The sequence below is a fragment of the Myotis daubentonii genome, chromosome X, assembly GCF_963259705.1.
Source record: "Myotis daubentonii chromosome X, mMyoDau2.1, whole genome shotgun sequence".
Lineage (NCBI taxonomy): Eukaryota > Metazoa > Chordata > Mammalia > Chiroptera > Vespertilionidae > Myotis > Myotis daubentonii.
In genome coordinates, this window is record NC_081861.1 from 116218826 (window position 1) to 116238661 (window position 19836).

Consider the following 19836-nt stretch of genomic DNA (forward strand, 5'->3'; position numbering starts at 1 on the left):
TATGTAAACAACCTAAGTGTGCCGTAAATAAATGGATAAAGATGAGGACACACACACACACACACACACACACACACACACACACGCGCGCGCGCGCGCGCGCGCGCGCGCACACACATGGAGTATTATTCAGCCATGAGAAAGAAGGAGATCCTACATTTTGCAACAACCTGGATGGGCTTTGAGGGTGTTATGCTAAGTTAAATAAGTCAGACAGATAAAAAACTCATACTGTATAATCTCACTTATAAGTGGAATTTGAAAAAGCCAAACTCAGGAAGAGAACAGAGTTTGTTGGGGCTTGAGAGGTGGGGGAAATGGAGAGATGTTAGTCAAATGGTACAAACTTTCAGTTATACAATGAATAAATTCTCAATATCTAATTTTCAGCTTGACTGTAGTTGACAATATTATTTATAGGGTGGGACAAATGTAGGCTTATAGTTGTATGTGAAACACAGAGCTTATTCTTGTATTATTTATTAATTATTGTAAATAATTGTAAAATTATATTTGCCCTAGCCTGTAATTGACAATTGCTAAGAAAATAGATCTTAAATATTTGACCACAAAAAAAGGAAAATGGGCCCTAACCGGTTTGGCTCAGTGGATAGAGCTTCGGCCTGAGGACTGAAGGGTCCCAGGTTCGATTCTGGTCAAGGGCATGTACCTTGGTTGCCGGCACATCCCCAGTAGGGGGCGTGCAGGAGGTAGCTGATCGATGTTTCTCTCTCATTGATGTTTCTAACTCTCTATCCCTCCCTCTCCCTTCCTCTGTAAAAAAAAATCAATAAAATATATTTTAAAAAAGGAAAATGGTAATTATTTGAGGGTGATAGAGGGATTAACTAATCCTATTGTAATCATTTCACAATGTATATGTGTGTATTAAATTATCACATTGTCCACTTTAAACTTGCACAACGTTATGTCAATTATGTCTCAATAAAGCTGTGGTTGAGTGAGGGGAGTGCAGAAGAGGCTGTGCAGAATGTTAGATTTACAAATTCTAGAACAGGAAACATGAAGAACTTTCTATTATTTTCTCCACAAGATTGAGGCAATGTAATTTGCTGAAACTGGGGTAAATTGGGAAATTTAAGGCTAGAATGTTGGCATCACATATTAAAAAGCTGAGCTGTCATTTTAACTCAAAATTTTTCACAGCAATCCTCAAATACGAAACCACAAAAAAGACATCATCCTCTCTGATCAGTTGTAGTGTTGTGGAATGTTAAATTTTGAAGAAAAAAAAAAAGAACACAAAAAAACAACAACCTGAAAATCATCTGGTCCAACTGTTAGGTTAGTTACAAAGCTAAAATAAAGAGAAATGAATTAATATGTCCAGATTCACTTAGTTTGCTAATTATTGAATCCAGGTATCCTGATTTCAAAGCTGATGTTCTTTCCAATACACTTGTGCTGTCACTCAGCATAATTTCCTACCTTTCTTTCCTTAAAAAAATCATTCCTGAACTTTTCTTCTGGTTTAGTTTCATAGCATGCAATACTTATTTTTACTACAAGTCCTTGGCAAAGTTCCATTAGTCAGTCACTCTGGTATTATTGTTGCTTTGCCAACTACCTCAAAAGATTATAGCAGAGCATCTAAGTATAAATTTAACAGCATGTTTACTTAGGCTTATTATAAGGTTATTGACTATGCAAAATAATTTTATACTTTAATTAGTATAATTTTAGACAAAATGTTTTAGCTGTGTCAGAGTGAAACAGATTTATATTTCAATAGATAAGGTACTAACTACATTTACCTAGGAGACTAAATTAAAATAGTTATGATTTACCTAATGTAGGCTTAAGATGATTGTAAAGTATAGGGAAATGAATATGATGACGGTTTTGCACATATTTAGTATATGATAAAATACCATTATACTATACTAAAACTACGAGTTACATGTTAAGACTTTACAATTCTGTTACTTAGAACTCTAATACCAGAGAGAAGAATAACATCATTTGATGAGAATTACTTTTTTAAGGTGAAAGAGAAGCACTATCTATAACCATTCTAATACTAAATCGAGGTTTTCACTTGTTAAGGATATGTTGTAACACACCATTAGCAGGCATGATTTTACTTTAGATGTTTTAAGTTTTTCAGGTTAATAAGTAATAAATTATATTGTAAAATGTTAATATTTCAGAAACATATAAAGCTTTACAAAGTATAAGTCTATTACCACAATACTGTTTTGCAACCTGTTTTTTAAACTTAAAATTACATACTGAACAGCTATCACTTCAGTATAGATATATTGGTGTTACATGGTATTCCATTGTGTGTGTGTGTGTGTGTGTGTGTGTGTGTGTGTGTCATACTGTATTGAACTAATCCTCCTTGAAAGCACATTTAGGTTTCTTTTCAATATGGTGCTGTTGTCAAAACTGACTTTAAGCCCTAACCAGTTTGGCTCAGTGGATAGAGTGTCGGTCTGTGGACTGAAGGGTCCCAGGTTCGATTCTGGTCAAGGGCATGTACCTTGGTTGTGGGCACATACCCAGTAGGGGGTATGAAGGAGGCAGCTGATCGATGTTTCTCTCTCATCGATGTTTCTAACTCTCTATCCGTCTCCCTTCCTCTCTGTAAAAAATCAATAAAATATATTTTAAAAAAACTGACTTTAACAGTGTATTTGCAACTTTGTACACTTTGTTTTATATAAGTAACTAGTGGCCCGGTGCATGAAATTCATGCACATTAAAAGAGAATTAGAAGAAATATTTTAATATTGCTATTTGCCCTTTCTCTATAATAGAAGTGTCAGAGATGAAAGAAAATTAGCAAAATGTATATAAAATTTCCCTCCTATCAGAGTCTGGGGTGCACTGTGGGACCTAGAGTCAAGTCCCCACCCACCACCCTCATGCGCTTCAAAAACGCAGGAGACCCAGACCCAGCCGGCTCCATCCCCATTGAGTGAGACCTAGACCCAGGCGGCCCCACCCCTGTCAAGCCCCTCCTGTCGTGGGGGCACAGCCTCAGGTCCCCAAGCCTGGCACCAGGTAGAGGTGCAGCCTCAGGTCCCCCGGCCAGGTGCTGGGGCAGGGGTGTGGCCTGAGGTGCCCTGTCAAGCCCCACCAGGCAAGGGGCGTGCCCTGAGGTTCCTGTCAAGCCCTGCTGGGTGGGGGGTGCGGCCTGAAGCCCCCCGTCAAACCCCACTGGGCAAAGCGCACAGCCTGAGTTCCCCCCTCAAGACCCGCTGGGCAGGGGGCATGGCCTGAGGTCTCCTGGCCCAGTGCTGGGATGGAGGGTCACAGCCTGAGGTCTCCTGGCCAGGAGCCTGGTAGAGGGCGCGGCCTTAGGTCCCCTGTCAAGCCCCGCCAGGCGAGGGGCATGGCCTGAGGTCCCCCGTCAAGGCCCCCCCTCCCCGCAGCGTCATACCAGTGCTGAGCAGGGACTCAAGCAGGCAGCGTGACCTTAGCACTGGGGGCAGAAATTCCCGCCCCTGGCCCTGCCCACAGACTGGTTGTGACTGGGACACCATAATGGACAAATTAGCATATCCCCTCTTTATTATATAGATTCTTTAAAGTGGAAGAGTAGACTCAGATATACGAAACAACAATTTTAATATATTTGCCAATTTACTGTCTAAAAGGTTGTATTGTGTTGGATATTTCCCTCAACAGGTATGAAAACCTTTGCTTCCCCATACCCTTGGACAAACTGGACATTTTTGTTATTACTTTTATGCCACTCTTAATGTGAAAATACATTAATTCTTTTTCATTTGCAATCATTTAACTATAAATATTACTGAGCATCCTTTCACGTATATGGCCACATTTTACTTTTATTTCATTAAATCACTGTCTATGTACTACCAATTTTCTGGTTTTTTTCTTTCTGATTTTTGAGAGGTATAGGGATGTTAAGTTCCTATGATATTTGAAATTGTAAATCAGTATCAGAGAAAGCAAAGAATTATTACTTTTATGTATGCCAGTAAATTTGCATTTCCAATGGAAACATTACGAAAAAATATGTTTTTCTGTAATCTCTGTTTGTAGAGAAGCATTGCCTCACACAACAGCTAAATTATAGTCTTAGGGGAATCTGTTTATTTTATTAAGTATGCCAAGTAAATAGCTGTATCTTATTTTTAAGATTTATGTGAAATTAAGTGTATCCAATTACCATGATTTATTTTCCTCATTCATGTAAGCTTCTTACTTTTTCATCTTTTCTAGCTAAACATTTTATTATTTACAGACTGCTCAATAATAATATCATGCTAATGTTTTATGACTTTTAATATTCATGCGTTATTTGTTGGTTTGTTTTCTGGAAGGTCTATGCCAGAAAGGAAGCCTTAAAGGAAGGCTTGGATAAAACTGTAAGCCTTCAGAAAGATCTGTCAGAAATGCATGAATGGATGACGCAAGCTGAAGAAGAATACCTAGAGAGAGATTTTGAATATAAAACCCCCGATGAATTACAGAAAGCAGTTGAGGAGATGAAGGTAAAATAAACCAAATAAAACAGAGTAAAAAAAGAGAGAAAGATACAACATTGCTTGAAATTGTGATTTTTTACAATGTGCTCTTTTCATTGTTTGATAGTAGAGGTTGATTTTTAATGAATTTTGCTTTAAGGGTGATCTAGAGTATGTAGAATTTTAAAACTTTTTATTAATTTTAATAAATTGTGATAAAAATATAAATATTGACTATCACAATTTAGAACATTTCCCCTTGAAATTATATAGTATTTAGGGATGGAATCAGCTAATCACACTAGCTGTTTCTAGTTGATGCAAATTCAAATTGAGAATATATCGAAGTATCATAGAATGACAGTTGAAAATGTAGTCAGTAGGCTGTGTTAATTTGGTGGTTTAAAGGGCTTTCTTAGAACTTGAATGCACTAAATATTTTAATTTGTGACCTTTAATATGGATTAGAAGGACTGAGCTTACATGTACTTCTCTTGAAACAGTATGATAACAAAATAATAACATTGATTTAGTACCAAGGAAACTGATATGTAGCACATCATTGAATCTACACAATGGCATTTAAGTATGGCCTTGGGCAACACAATAGTCAGTGTAATCCTCTAGTTTATCATCTAAATCATCTTATTTCCTAACTTGAAAGTATGAACTGAGCATTGAAACTTACATGCAAGTAAATTGCCTAGCTCAGAGTGGGCACTCAATGATTTGTCACTATAATGAAAGTTATCTTTATGTACTAGCAGTAATATACAATCCAACCACCTTAGCCTATATGAAATATTGATAGATATGTGTGTGCCTTGACGCCTCATGACAGAGCTAAATTCTTTTGGAATCAGATTCTTGGGTTTAAATGTGTTTTGGCTCTTTGTCAACTGTGTAACCGTGGGTGAGTTACATAAATCCAGTTTGTGATCTGGGTGTCAAAATAAGTGTTTTTTTGTTTGTTTGTTTGTTTGTTTTCAGAATTATTAGAAGGGTGAAACATGAAAGTCCTAATTCAGTGCCTGGCACAAAATAAATGGTAGAGCTAGATAATTATTAGTATTACCATTATTAATATCATTAATGCTGCATAATAAGAAATTAATTACATGTACTTTATTATATGATTTATATGATGACCCAATGCATACTTTTTATAATTAATAGCAGAAAGCACTCATGTGAAATCTCAGATACATAAATATAAAATGTATCGTGGCTTTAGTCACATGCAGAAAGTAAAATTAAGACATAAGTAAAACTATATTTGGATAAGCAGTGATAGTTTCTAGAGTATTAAAAATTGTAAAATCATCCTAATTGAATAAAACCATGTGTTACTCATTTATTCACCAACAAATATTTATTGTATACGGTGGGAACCATGCCAGAGACCCCAGATAGTTAAGGCCTTGTTGTTAGTATTCCAGAATTGCTAAGGCCACTCTGAACATGGGAATCTTAATCAGAATGTTCAAGGCTAAGATGCCATACACAGTTGCAAGGCCACAGCGATCTCACAGTACACTGTACCCTTCTCTAGCCAAAATGATTGATGTCACTGTTGGCAATTGGCCTTCTTTGTCTAAGTGGTATAATACATGTTATTGACCAGATAGTGTGCTGGGAAGAAGAGAGACTATATGAGGCTACAAACAGCTCACAAGAGAGGAGAGAGGGGAGAGGCCAGAGAAGCCGGAGAAGCTGCTAAGGCAGAGAGCTCAGATATCACGCTACAATGTGAGGTGGTAGGTAGAGGCAGCGTGTGGCTGCTCAGGTAATAGTGGTAGGCGCAGAAGCTAATGCTGCTGCTTTGTGGGAAAGATGTATCTATTCATCAGCTGGTATGTGGCTACCTGTATAGGACTGTTGTGAAGAACTGTTTTGTCTAATGACTTACGGCCACTGGCTCCTGCAATAAAGACTCATTCTTATACACCCACAACTTCTTATGGCTTCTCTAAGTCCCGGCATCCAAGAAGGTACAGCCCCTGGCAGAGGGGCTCTACCATAACAGTTAGTGCAGAAGTAGGTAGGGTTTGAGAAGGAACTTGCCCTGTGCTTGGTGTAGTCATTAGCGAAATTCAGAAGAGTATATGGACTCAGAGCAACTCAGAGCAACAGTGCTCTAACCATTTCTGATACATACTTACTATGTGCCAAACACCCTTCTAGATATTGAATATAGTGGTGAGCAAGATATACAAGCTACCTAGAAAATTGGAATTAACATTCCGGGGTGGGGGGCAGGCAATGAATGGAGAAATAAACAAACCTAGTTGAGATCATGATATTTTTGCCTCCAAAATGAATAAGAATTGTGAAATAAAGAATAGTTAGACTTCAGGTGGGACTTGGGGGTAGTGGAATGCTATTTTAGAGTGTTGACTTGTAGGGCATTTCTGAGGAAGTATATTTAATCTGAGATATGAATCATAAGAAAAAGCCAACTTTAAAATAACCTTATGGAAGGACATTCCCATAAGAGAGAAGAGCTCCTGTAAAGACCCTGAGGCTAATTGGGAAGAGAAAGAGGCCTACCTCCCTGAATAGAGTAAACTCTGATAATTGACCAGGAATGTTTTTGAGGGGATAGGCAGATATTTGTTATCATAGGAGTTTTGTAGGATATTGATTAGTTTTCGTTCTAAGTGAAATGGGAAAGCATAGGAAGATTTCAGCCAAGAAAATTATACTTATTTTATTTATTTATTTAAAATTTTATTATTTTTTAGAAACAGGGAGGGAGGAAAAGAGATAAAAACATCAATTTTTGTTGTCCCACTTATTTATGTATTCATTAATTGATTCTTATATGTTGTGCCCTGACTGGGAATTGAACCCACAGGCTTGGTGTATGGGGACAGTGCTCTAAACAACAGAACTATGCAGCCAGGGGTAATTACTTTAAAATTTACTGTGGGGAAGGTCACGATCTGAAAATTTATAGTTTCATAGGATATGAGAGCTAGAAGGTACATTGGAACCAAAATAGTTTGCACTTCTCTCCAGTGATCAGAAAATTAAAATCCCCAGATCGGCTGAATAATTTAGTCATAGTCACAGGTTTTATCTATGGTAGAACCAAAAGGATTTAATGCCAGTGGTCTTGATCCAGCATCTAGAAGGGTTCAGGAATCTGGAGAATGCACTGTACGTAAATTAAATAAGAGTCCAGAGACGAAACATAATTTTGAAAGGCATTTGGGGAGTCACAGAAGACTTAGCTAAAGGAACTAAGTTATCCTTGTCTCAGGACCCCTTGCTATTTATTAACACAATTTGTCCTAAGGCAAGGTAGATATACACACCAAAGGGTAGGATTAAGTATACAGAATACATTGTCAGATTGGGGAAAAACTGCCTACAGCTGTTCAGGTGTTTGGCCAGTAGGAGGCAATAACATGTAGATTGAAATGCCCTTAGCTGCCTGGCAGCAATCATTTTATGCATCCTTTTCAGGTTTGAGGAAACGCCCTCAGCCATTTCCAGATGATTCAGCCCTGCTGACATGCTGGAACTGGCTTCCAGCAATTTAATATATTCTGTCTCAACACAGTCATCCCATTCAGCCCAGCCCAGCCCAGCCCAAGCTGTGCTGTGCTGTGCTATGCTATTCTGTTCTGTTCTATTCTGTTCTATTCTATTCTATTCTATTCTATTCTATTCTATTCTATTCTATTCTATTCTATTCTATTCGATTCTACTCTATTCTACTCTACTCTACTCTACTCTACTCTACTCTACTCTACTCTATTCTATTCTATTCTATTCTATTCTATTCTATTCTATTCTATTCTATTCTATTCTATTCTATTCTATTCCATTCCATCCCATCCCATCCCATCCCATCCCATCCCATCCCATCCCATCCCATCCCATCCATCCCATTCTTTTTTACCCTCCCCTCTCCTGTCCTCCCTCACCTCTTTCAACCCTACCCTACCCTCTCTTCTCCTCTCCTCCCTTCTTCTTTCCTCCCCTCGCCTAGCCTAGCCTAGTCAATGAATCATGTACCACCCCTGTTGCCTTTCCCCTCACATCTCAATAACCGCCTGGCTATTCTCACCATCTCTTCCAATACTGTATAGCCATTCCCTCAGATTCCTAAGTAGATAATCAACAGTTAGCTTGTACTCAGCTGCTCTATTTCTCCTGCTTCCTTCCTTTGGCTCTGACCCTCTTCTGGCTCTTTTCCCTCTCTCCTTGCACAGTTGGCCTATCTGGCTAATAACCCAGTCAGATGATTATTTTTCTTTTCCAGTGATGGAGAGCAGACTGTCTCAAATTTTTAATTTTTGTAAACAGTCTTAGAAATGAGTGGCCCAACCAATTAGTCTACATAGGTTGTCATGTTTAAGTAACTACTCCAGCTACAAAATGGGTGCATTGGGGGGAATATTGAAAAGCAGAAAATCTCAGCCAGCCTCTGGCAATAGGAGCAAAGGCAATTGGCAAGAAGATCCTATTTCTTGTGTTTTGTGCCTGCCAATCAAGGTAACCTCTTTTAGGTCTGTTTCGCTATCTAGAGCGTATTGATAGCACCTTGTCCAGGCTACCACCTGTGCTCGCTCATATTAAGAGCAAAATTAACTTTATTGTCATAAGAGACTGACCTACTTTAATATCTCTCCCTGATTTAATCAGAGAAAAAGTAGACACTTCCTTCTGTTTCTTTACTTTGCTCTCCTGTGTTTTACTTGAAAAAGATAATGCTGTTTCGATCATTTCTTTCTTTCCCTGTAAACAGAACTGTTCAATTAAATATAAAGAGCCTACAGGAATGTTTCAGATGAAACATCTCACTTCAAAATTATTTTGGAAGTCGACTAGATACTGAAACTATACTAAACCCTTAAAAAAACTCTGGAATTTCAGTTTTAACTGTTTTCTTCTTTAAAAACAACACAGTATGGTAACTGTAGTCTCAGTGCTTGTCACCACTTACATAAGTGCATTTGCTGTTCTCATTTATGGGTGACAAGCAAGAGTACTGATTCTCACAAGTGAGTGAGCATCAGAATCAACTGGAGGACTTGTTAAAACACAGACCTCTGGGTCCTACCCCAGGATATCTGATTCAGTGAGTTTGGGGTAGGGCCTGAGATTTTTAATTTATGTTATGCCCAGATTTCAAGATCCCCCAAAGATCCACCAGTGAGCGCCAAGGCCGATGCAAAAGCATAGAGTCTTTATTCAAGCTGAGCTTGGTCCCTCTGCCTCCACCGGCGCAACAATAGGATGTGAGAGGGCCTGGAGTCCCAAGAGAACAAAGAATTTATAGGGCTTGGGGTCAGGGGGGTGGGGGCACACTCAGACCACTGATTTGGCCGATTCTGGTTGGTTGAGTGAGGGTCAGGGGCTAGTGACGCAAGGGCTGGGTGCAGCTAGGTTCTGGTTACACAAAGACAGGGTGGGTGGCTAGCATACTTTTGGCCTTGGGCTAGTTTCCCCTGCTTTCCCATTGGCCGAGATAAGGGCAGGCTGAGTAACTGATACATTCTGCGGCTTTTTCTTGGAAGAGGGGTTAGGGACACAGCTATCAGTCCTGTTCTGTCCTTCCAATTTCCAAAAGCTTTCCAAGTAATGCTAAGGAGTGTGTTCCAAAGAGGTTCCAAAGACCCATACTTTGAGAACCACTGATTTGACATACCAGCAGTGAAAGTTATCTGAGCATATGATGGTTAGATTCATGTATATAAAGTGAGTAAAAGCCACATTTCTGATGAGGATTATGTCTAAGCTATGAAGTCATTTGTTGTCTACCTTTCCTTATAGTGGAGAAATTCCTCATGATCTCCTTTCCTTTTGTATTATAATTTTTTAAAAATATAATTTACAGTAAATGTTATTTTATTAATTTCAGGATCTACCTTTGTTTTATCATCTCTGAACTTTTCCCAAATTCTAAGCCTATTTTTTAAAGTATTTTTTAAAAATATATTTTATTGATTTTTTTACAGAGAGAAAGGGAGAGGGACAGAGAGTCAGAAACATCGATGAGAGAGAAACACCGATTAGCTGCCTCCTGCACACCCCCTACTGGGGATGTGCCCGCAACCAAGGTCCATACCCTTGACCAGAATCAAACCTGGGACCCTTCAGTCCCCAGGCCGAGGCTCTATCCACTGAGCCAAACCGATCAGGGCATTCTAAGCCTATTTTTAAAACAATTTATGAAAACCTAAAAAACAAGGAAAGAATTATCATTCTGTATTTTTGGCAGTTGTATAGGCTGTTTGTAACTTGTATAAAATGTAATTTTATTTATTGGATCTACTGAAACATGCTTCTTCTTTATTGTATGAAGTATTTGAGATGGGCTTATGCTGGGGTTCATGTCCCAGCATCAAGAAGGGTTCAGGAATCTGGAAAAGGGGCTGTGCGCTGATGACATAGAAATCTAGAGACTAGTAAAGAGTCTGGAGATGAGATATAATTTTGAAAGGCATTGGGGGGTCAGAGGACCTTCAGCTAAAGGAACTGAAGACTCCCTCCTTGTCTAAGACCCTTGCTTTTATTAACACAATGTGTCCTAAGGCAAAGTGGAGATAATACACTTCAAAGGGTAAGGTTTCAAAGGGTACAGAAGCATTGTCAGTTTTGGGAATAGCCTATGGCTGTTCAGGTGTTTGGCCAGTAGGAGGCAATAACATGTAGATTAAGATGCCCTTTAACTGTCTGGCAGCCACTATCAGTTTCCTTTTCAGGTTTGGGGAGATGCCTTTAGCCATTTCCAACAGGTGACTACATGTGTGACTCAACCCTGTTGAGTCCCCAAGTCTCATCAACCTTTTGATGAAACTCTTAAAATTATGACATGCTGGAATTGGTCTACGGCAGGCTTAACAGAAATTATGATGAAGAAAAGAAAAACTCCCAGAATGATTAACGTAAACTCTCTGAATCTGTTTTCTGTTGTGTAATGTGTAAATAAGTAAACACATCTCGCAAGCTTTTGTTAAAGATCCAATAAGATAGCACATACAGCAGAACATACTAAATGATTAATGTTTGTGAAAGTTATTTGTAATGCTCAAATTACTAAAGCCAAATATGGTTTGTGTAGAAACAAATCCTAAGCTCAATGATGGCAAAACAAAAAACAACCCACACAGATTTAGTCAGAATATTTAATTAAAATTTTAAATCAATTAAATTAAAATTGACTATGAGGGCTCATAGTCAAAACAACTTTCATTTGCCATTATTTTATTCTTTTGTGGTATTATGGGATGAAATTCAAAGGCATACACTAATTGTGTTAAAATATATAGAGGCATTTTATAGCTGACCTTGTCCAGACCTTGTCCAATTCCTGCCCACATCACCTTACTCTTAATACTACACTGCGTGTAGGTCCAGCTTCCACCTGCCAGAACCTGCATTTCTTTACCTGAGGGCTTCCTGTGGCCACTGATTCCTACTTTTCCCACCAGTGTGCCTAGCTTCATGTTAACATTCCCCCAGCAGCCTTCAGCCAATGATGGTATATAAATACCCCAGTGTCCTCACCCCTGTGTGGGATAACCCTGAGGCATGCATTTCCCAGAGCTTCCCACCGGGATTAAACTCTAGTCACCAACAGTAATTGCTGGTTTTAGTAAATATACCCTATAATTTCCATTCACTTTCCTGCCTCCATTCTCCATTCCTCTACCCGTATTTCCTTCGCATCACACATAAACTACTTATGCTCATCTCAAGGTTGGCCTTCTGAGTAACCCAAATGAAAGATCAATTGTGTGTGTGCATGTGTGTCTGTATTTCTTTTTTTAAAATATATTTTTATTGATTTTTTACAGAGAGGAAGGGAGAGGGATAGAGAGTTAGAAACATCGATGAGAGAGAAACATCGATCAGCTGCCTCCTGCACACTCCCCACTGGGGATGTGCCTGCAACCAAGGTACATGCCCTTGATTGGAATCGAACCTGGGACCCCTCAGTCCGCAGGCCGATGCTCTATCCACTGAGCCAAACCGGTTAGGGCTGTATTTGTATTTCTAACATGTACACATTAGAAATTGAGTGTAAATACCCTCCCTTCAGCCAAAGACCAACAGTGATACCTCTGTAGTTGAACAAGTTGGGTTTATTACTTTTGGTAATGAGGGAGAATTCATGCCACTGGGAACCTGTGTACACAACATGGTGTTGTGTGAGTAAGAGAATATCAGAAAGAACCTATTGTAGGATTTGAGTTTGCATTAGATGATTTGAGGGAGGGTTAAAAGGCTTTCGTTTGGATTGCATGCTGTCAGTGAGTGGGAATACCTAACTCTATCATTAGGTATTTTTGTAATTTTTTCCTAGAAGGTGGGAAGACTACATTGAGGTGAAAAGTATAATTGATAAAGATGCAGAGGTAACTTATACTAGGCAGGATAGGTATGTGTTCGGTATTTTGTTGTTTGGACAATTTTTATCTTCTTGTCTATATTCAAATGTGATTATGGAGTGGTGTTGTCATGATGTGTGATGCTAACAAAGTAGCCTTGTCTGATGCTGGTATTCTGTGAAATAGTATCTTCAACAGGAGATGAACAAGGCATAGTTGTGAGTTGTAGGCCAGCCCTCTCATGTCAGTGGCTGCTATTTTCCTTCTCTTTCTCTTTTGTGTTTTCAGTTACTGAACAGAACTTTCTGTTATCAATATATGGTTCTATATATAGAATTAAGAGTTTTCTATATTAATTATATTTTTATTTAAATAATATACTGATTTCAGTATTATTCATCCATCTGAATAACTTATAAGTGATTTCAATTCTAGACCATGAGATATTTTTAAAATTGGTATTAAAATATTTGTTTCATGTAGATAAAGATAGAGAAATACAGATATCTACAAATATATACCCATGTACAAATTACTTTTCAAAGTATTCTGATGAAAGATGTATTATATTCTGATTATGATTATTTTCTTTCAAGTTCCCAGTTTTAACTAAACCTAAATGTATAGAAATGATTGGAATCAGTATTAGGTTTCTTTTTGTTTATCTCACTCTAGTAGAGGTGTTGTGAGGAAGGATAGATAGGAATGCATTTTGAAAGTAAAGTCCCGTCTTGCTATTAACAGAACATTCTTTATTTTTATTCTTTTCAGAGAGCTAAAGAAGAGGCCCAGCAAAAAGAAGCCAAAGTGAAACTCCTTACAGAGTCCGTGAATAGTGTCATAGCTCAAGCTCCACCTGTAGCACAAGAGGCCTTAAAAAAGGAACTTGACACTCTCACCACCAACTACCAGTGGCTCTGTACCAGGCTGAACGGGAAGTGCAAGACTTTGGAAGTCAGTTTCTTTTCCTGATTTTCTTGATTTATGTGTCAATTTATGGTCATATGTGAAGCATAGTGATTAAGCACATGGACTCTGGTATAAGAATACTTAGGCTTGAATTCTTCACTTAGGCAGTTATAATTTGGGACTTTGGCCAGTTGTTTAAGTTATATGTAAAATGAACATAAAAATAGTACCTATTTCATAGGATGTTGAACAAATTAAATGAGATATTCTGTTTAAAGAACTTAGCCTAGTGCTCAGTAAATCTGAGTAGCTATCATCCTAAGTGTTCTTATTATTACCATTATTATCATTGTTGTTATTATTATCTTTTCCAACCTCTCTGTGCACTTACCTTCTCTCTTTGTTTCTGCCACCTGAGAATTTTTCATTTTCGTTTCATAGATGAGCTATGCAATTAAAATGTTTTCCTTTATATTTCATTCAGCATATCCAAAGGCATACACTGATTGCATGGAATATTTGAGATGGGCTTAACAGAAACTATGGGGCAGGGCATTCCCACATCAGCGTCAGTTATCATTGGAATGAAAGTTTCCTTTTTTTGTTTGTACTCTCTTCAAAGTCAATTTCATTTCTGTGATTTCAAAGTAATTTTAAGTTCCAAACTGTTAAGCTTAACTGTTATTCTAAGTGGCTTTTAGCTCCAATTCTGGCTTCAGGAGTGTATTTTATTTTGCCAAGGTGACCTGTAAAGCTGGTACATTCAGCTTCTCCAGCTGTGTCCTTCAAAGGCATTGAGGACACAAGAGGCCATCTTTCCTGATGGTTAAATCAGCAAGGTAGTCCATTAGCTCAATCTGCACCAAAGTTAAAAAGACACATTACCAATTGCATCTTCAAAACTCTAACGTACCCTCGGGTATTTAAAGAGATATTTATATTTTCCTGTTGAGATTGTTGCCCAGAAGGAAGGCAGCCTGTAGTACAGCAGGAGCTGGAAATGACCCAGATTTAAGATTTCTATCATCTTTTAAAGCAAAATACTTAATTTCACTTTATGTGATAAACTATATGTAAAATACCAATTAAGTATTGGTAGGTTAGACTAACACTTTTCATCACTTGGAGAGGGACTGTCTTCTATCACTTGCAAGACTAGGAGCAAAGGTGAAAATATGGGGAAACTGATAGAATTTGATTTCTCCTTAAATAAAAATTTTTTCCTAGCCATTTTTGATAGAAGTTGGGGGGAGGTGTTGTAGCAGGTGGTGGGAATTGTGCTATTGCATTTTATAGGTTTTCTCAATACTTGTAATCTCAAAGCTCATGGAAAAATGACTATTTTAATATTCTTATCCTCCAGTACATCTTCCTGCTTTTATTGCTACGGACATAACCATAATCCAGAAATTGGCCTTTATTATTTCTTTGCATAAAATGCACCTATAAATCTAATATAATGTTGATGAATTATTTCTTTATTTAAAAAAGGTAAATCACTAAATCTTGAATTTATTCATGGAATAAAATATTTCCTTAATGATTTGTTTTTTTTTTCTTTTTTTAATATATTTTATTGATTTTTTACAGAGAGGAAGGGAGAGAGATCGAGAGTCAGAAACATCGATGAGAGAGAAACATTGATCAGCTGCCTCCTGCACATCTCCCACTGGGGATGTGCCCGCAAACCAGGTACATGCCCCCGACCAGAATCGAACCCGGGACCCTCCGGTCCACAGGCCGACGCTCTATCCACTGAGCCAAACTGGTTTCGGCCTTAATGATTTGTTATTATGGATGTATTAAGTGACCAAAATGACTAGTTGCATTTTCAGTTATCTACAACAATGCTATATTTTTAGAAGTTTTTTTTAAAAATGGAAGTGCTGGAGTCTCATAAGTATTTTTTTATTAAAATAGTTCATCTGGGATATTTCTTTTTTAGGAGGTTTGGGCATGTTGGCATGAGTTACTGTCCTACTTGGAGAAGGCAAACAAGTGGCTGAATGAAGTAGAATTGAAACTTAAAACCACTGAAAATATTCCTGGTGGAAGTGAGGAAATCTCCAAGGTGCTAGATGTAAGTTGTGAATTAATCTAAATGATGACACTTTGCATGCAGTATTGAAAGATATCAAATACCGAATAAAAAATAAATTCAAACAACACAGCACAGAGAGTCTAGTTGCCATCCCTCCTCCCGCACTGGGGTTTGGAAAAAGCCTTAGTTTTCTCTAAGAACCTTCCAATCTCAAGGTTTTAAAAAGAATTTAAATAACCTCTTGTAGAGGGCATTAGCCTTTTGCCATATCACTAAGTTATATGTTGACACTTTTCCTGCTTAAATCTGCTACAGACTTGCAAAGACAGTTTGAATGCATACTTTTGCTCCTTTGGAGTAGGGCTAAAGAGGATAATAATGCAAAATATTATTTTCCAGTTTAAAGGCTACATTTACTGAATTGGGAAGTTTTAAAAAATATTGAAAATCATAGATTCATACCATATGGAATGTTTTGAGGTACCAAGTGGGCATGTTTTGATATTAGAAATATGTCTTTAGCATGTTCATATGTTCTAGTACATTCCACATTTTAGTATATTTTAAAGTTTTATTTTGAAGACCTTTAAAAATAAAATGAAGGAGTTTACATGTGTCAATTTTGATTTATGTGAACTTATGATATTCAATCACTTATGTTGTATGCATTTTATTGTACTTTTGTTTATTCCTTTATATAAAATGAATATATATATCAGCATATGTATTGCATTTAGTGCCATCCTCTATATGAATATGCTAAAATAAGGTGCATAAATTAATCAAGATGTGAAGCACATGCAAAATGTTTCTTTAGTCAGAACAGAATTGGGATCTTAGAATGTCCCAGCGGAAACCAAGACATCTTTGTATCCAACTTTCTTATTTTCAAAAGAGAATTGTAAAACCTGAAGAGGTATCAAAAACAGTGGGAGAGATCTCACGAGGACTATAATTTTGGTCCTGTCCCACTTAGAGATGTTCATTGAACAAACATTCCTTGTGAATCAGCAATGTAGTACATCTTCCAAAGACGATGAAGCAAACATTCATAGCATCAGTAAAAGGATGGTGGCCAGATCAAAGAATGCTAAATGAAGTTAGTTATCCTATTGAATGATCAGATTGAAGGGACTCATTCTCATTTTTATTGCCTCCCAGTCCAAAGATGGCTGTTTTACCTCTAAGTCAGGGGTGGATAAACTTTTTGACTCGAGGGCCACAATGGGTTCTTAAACTGGACCAGAGGGCCGGAACAAAAGCATGGATGGAGTGTTTGTGTGAACTAATATAAATTCAAAGTAAACATCATTACATAAAAGGGTATGGTCTTTTTTTTTTTTTTTTTTAGTTTTATTCATTTCAAACGGGCCGGATCTGGCCCACGGGCTGTAGTTTGCCCACGACTGCTCTAAGTCCTAGAAGTATAAAATTGTGTAAAGGGCAGAAGGATTTCTTCTAAAGAGATTGTGCCATTTTTTAATTTGGGGAAGAGAACCTCTTAAAGTTCTCTCTACATATAATATCAGAATCATGTCACCTGGCCATCAGCTACAAGAGAAATTGAGTATTTTACCTTTCCAGGTTTTAGAGTAGAGGCCATCAAATAAGAAGGTTGCTGTGAATCATTTTTAGGTATCTCATTCCACAATCTTGCCATAAGCCCATGAAGATTTACATACAGCAACATCATACAGGTTGCAGCAAAAGTAGATTTACCATTCTGTGTACATGAAACAATACTTTATTCTTGTTTGTAAATTATTGTATTATTTTTATATGAACATCTGTAAACCTATTTTGCCCCACCCTGTACTTTTTTTGCAGTAATAACAATCTTTCATGTTTTATGATCCCCATTTAATATTGGTTTAAATTGCTTGTAACTTAAGTACATCAGAAGACATGAAGCATTTGTATTAATTCAATGTATTTAGAAAATGAAGAAAAATAATTTTTGCAAATGTGTTTCAGTCACTTGAAAATCTGATGCAACATTCAGAGGATAACCCAAATCAAATTCGCATATTGGCACAGACCCTGACAGATGGTGGAGTCATGGATGAACTGATCAATGAGGAGCTTGAGACATTTAATTCTCGTTGGAGAGAATTACATGAAGAGGTATGATGATAAAAGTGAAAAATCTCTTTAAACTAATTTGCATAAACATCTAGCAAATACATTTAGGGTTCTCAGGTAAAATGAGGAATATTTATTTTTTAAAATATTTTTATTGACTTCAGAGAGGAAGGGAGAGGGGGAGAAAGATACAAACATCAATAATGAGAGAGAATTATTGATCGGCTGCCTCCTGCAGGCCCCATACTGGGAATGGAGCCTACAACCTAGGCATGTACTCTGACCAGAATGGAACCTGGGACCCTTCAGTCTGCAGGCCAAAGCTCTAGGCACTGAGCCAAACCTGCTAGGGCAAAATGAGGAATATTTAAATATTAGCACAGCTTCCATGTTTTAGAAACTGCCACTTGTTAGACATGACTGAAATATTTATGTGTGTATTATATCATTTTATCTAAAAATGTTTTAGAGTATGTTTTTGTACAGGAAACCAAATATAGTATATTTTCAAAAAATGATATAATACACATATGGGTGCTTAAGGTGGGAATTTATCAGTATGTGCATCAGCTGGCCACCAGAGCTTAGACGAACTCAGAGGTTCTGAGGTTAGGGGGCTGTGTGGCAGGGCACCCACTGGGTCTGCTGTAGTACTTATGGAGCATCCAGGTGGGACTATTTCATAATCCAGTAAGAGAGAGATCCCCAGTCCTGAAGTTAGAGAGAATGATTAGGACTAGTTATACACATAGTGGATTTATCAGGTTACATGCTAGTCATGACTGTAGAGTTCATGAGATCACTCCAGGTAACCAAAAAGAAAAAAGAATCATGGACAGAATTTAGGAGTTATACCCCAAATCAAGTTTTAGGCAGAGTATACAGTGTCTACAAAGGAGATTAGAAGACATGCTCAAAAAGTTAGAGCCAACTCCAGTTAAAACCAGGGTGCTTAGGAGGTAGGAGTCATGAAAACAATGTCAACTACAATAGTAAGGCCAAGTAAGATGAGGGAATTAGGCATCAACCAGAGGGGAGTTGGGAGGCTGGGTGAAAAAGGTGAAGGGATTAAGTACAAATTGGCAGTCACAGAGATGTAAATTATAGCATATGTAATAGCCTATATAATAAAAGGTTAATATGCAAATCGACCAAACCTGGAATGACCAATCACTATGTCATGCACTGACCACCAGGGGCAGACGCTCAATGCAGGAGCTGCCCCCCTGGTGGTCAGTGTGCTCCCACAGGAGGAGTGCTGCTTAGTCAGAAACCGGGCTCACAGCTGGCGAGCGCAGCGGTGGTGGCTGGAGCCTCTCCTGCCTCCGCGGCAGCGCTAAGGATGTCCAACTGAGGACTCCCAGACTGCGAGAGGGTGCAGGCCAGGCTGAGTGACCTAACCCCCCCCCCCGAGTGCATGGATTTCGTGCACTAGGCCTCTAGTAGTCAATCATATCATAATAACTATGCATGGTGTCAGGTGGGTTCTTGAAACATGGGGAACCACTCTGTAAAGTACATGATTGTCTAACCACTATTCTGTATATCTGATTGAATGTGAACTGTAATTTAAAAATGAAAAAAATTAAAAAGCAAAAAAGAAAATGATGGAATTATGCAAAAAATACGTCACTTATAACCTTGACTTAGAACAGTTTAGTTAGATTTTCCTGGGATATAGAGAGACTCTGGTGACAGTGTTATAGAAGACATTAGAGAGGAAAAGGGAAAAAGCAAATATGTACTATCCTTGTGAGGAGTTAGCTATGAAGGGAAAGAAAGGTTCTAAGGGGACATGGTAGCCCAGGAGGTCTGCAGGAAACCTTTTGCTAATTAAGTGGGGGAGAGGTTTGATCATGTTTTACATTGGAAATAAAGAAGTCCTCAGTAGTACTTTGTCCAGTTCTGAAAAGAAGTAGGTGATGTTGGGGCACATCAATGTTTTGATATGGTATCAGTATGTGCTTTTTTACTTTATTGGAATGTTAGTGGC

At 38.0% G+C, this 19836-nt stretch overlaps 1 protein-coding gene across 3 annotated transcripts in view; it reads left to right on the plus strand.

Annotated features, from left to right (window-relative positions):
- DMD (dystrophin) overlaps positions 1–19836 on the plus strand; it is a 2282236-nt gene that overhangs the window by 796295 nt on the left and 1466105 nt on the right. For all 3 annotated transcript variants that reach the window (XM_059679269.1, XM_059679268.1, XM_059679270.1), the window contains exons 26-29: positions 4320–4490; positions 13583–13765; positions 15666–15800; positions 17736–17885. In XM_059679269.1, the coding sequence (XP_059535252.1) occupies positions 4320–4490; positions 13583–13765; positions 15666–15800; positions 17736–17885 (639 nt within the window). The remainder of the gene's footprint in view (positions 1–4319; positions 4491–13582; positions 13766–15665; positions 15801–17735; positions 17886–19836) is intronic.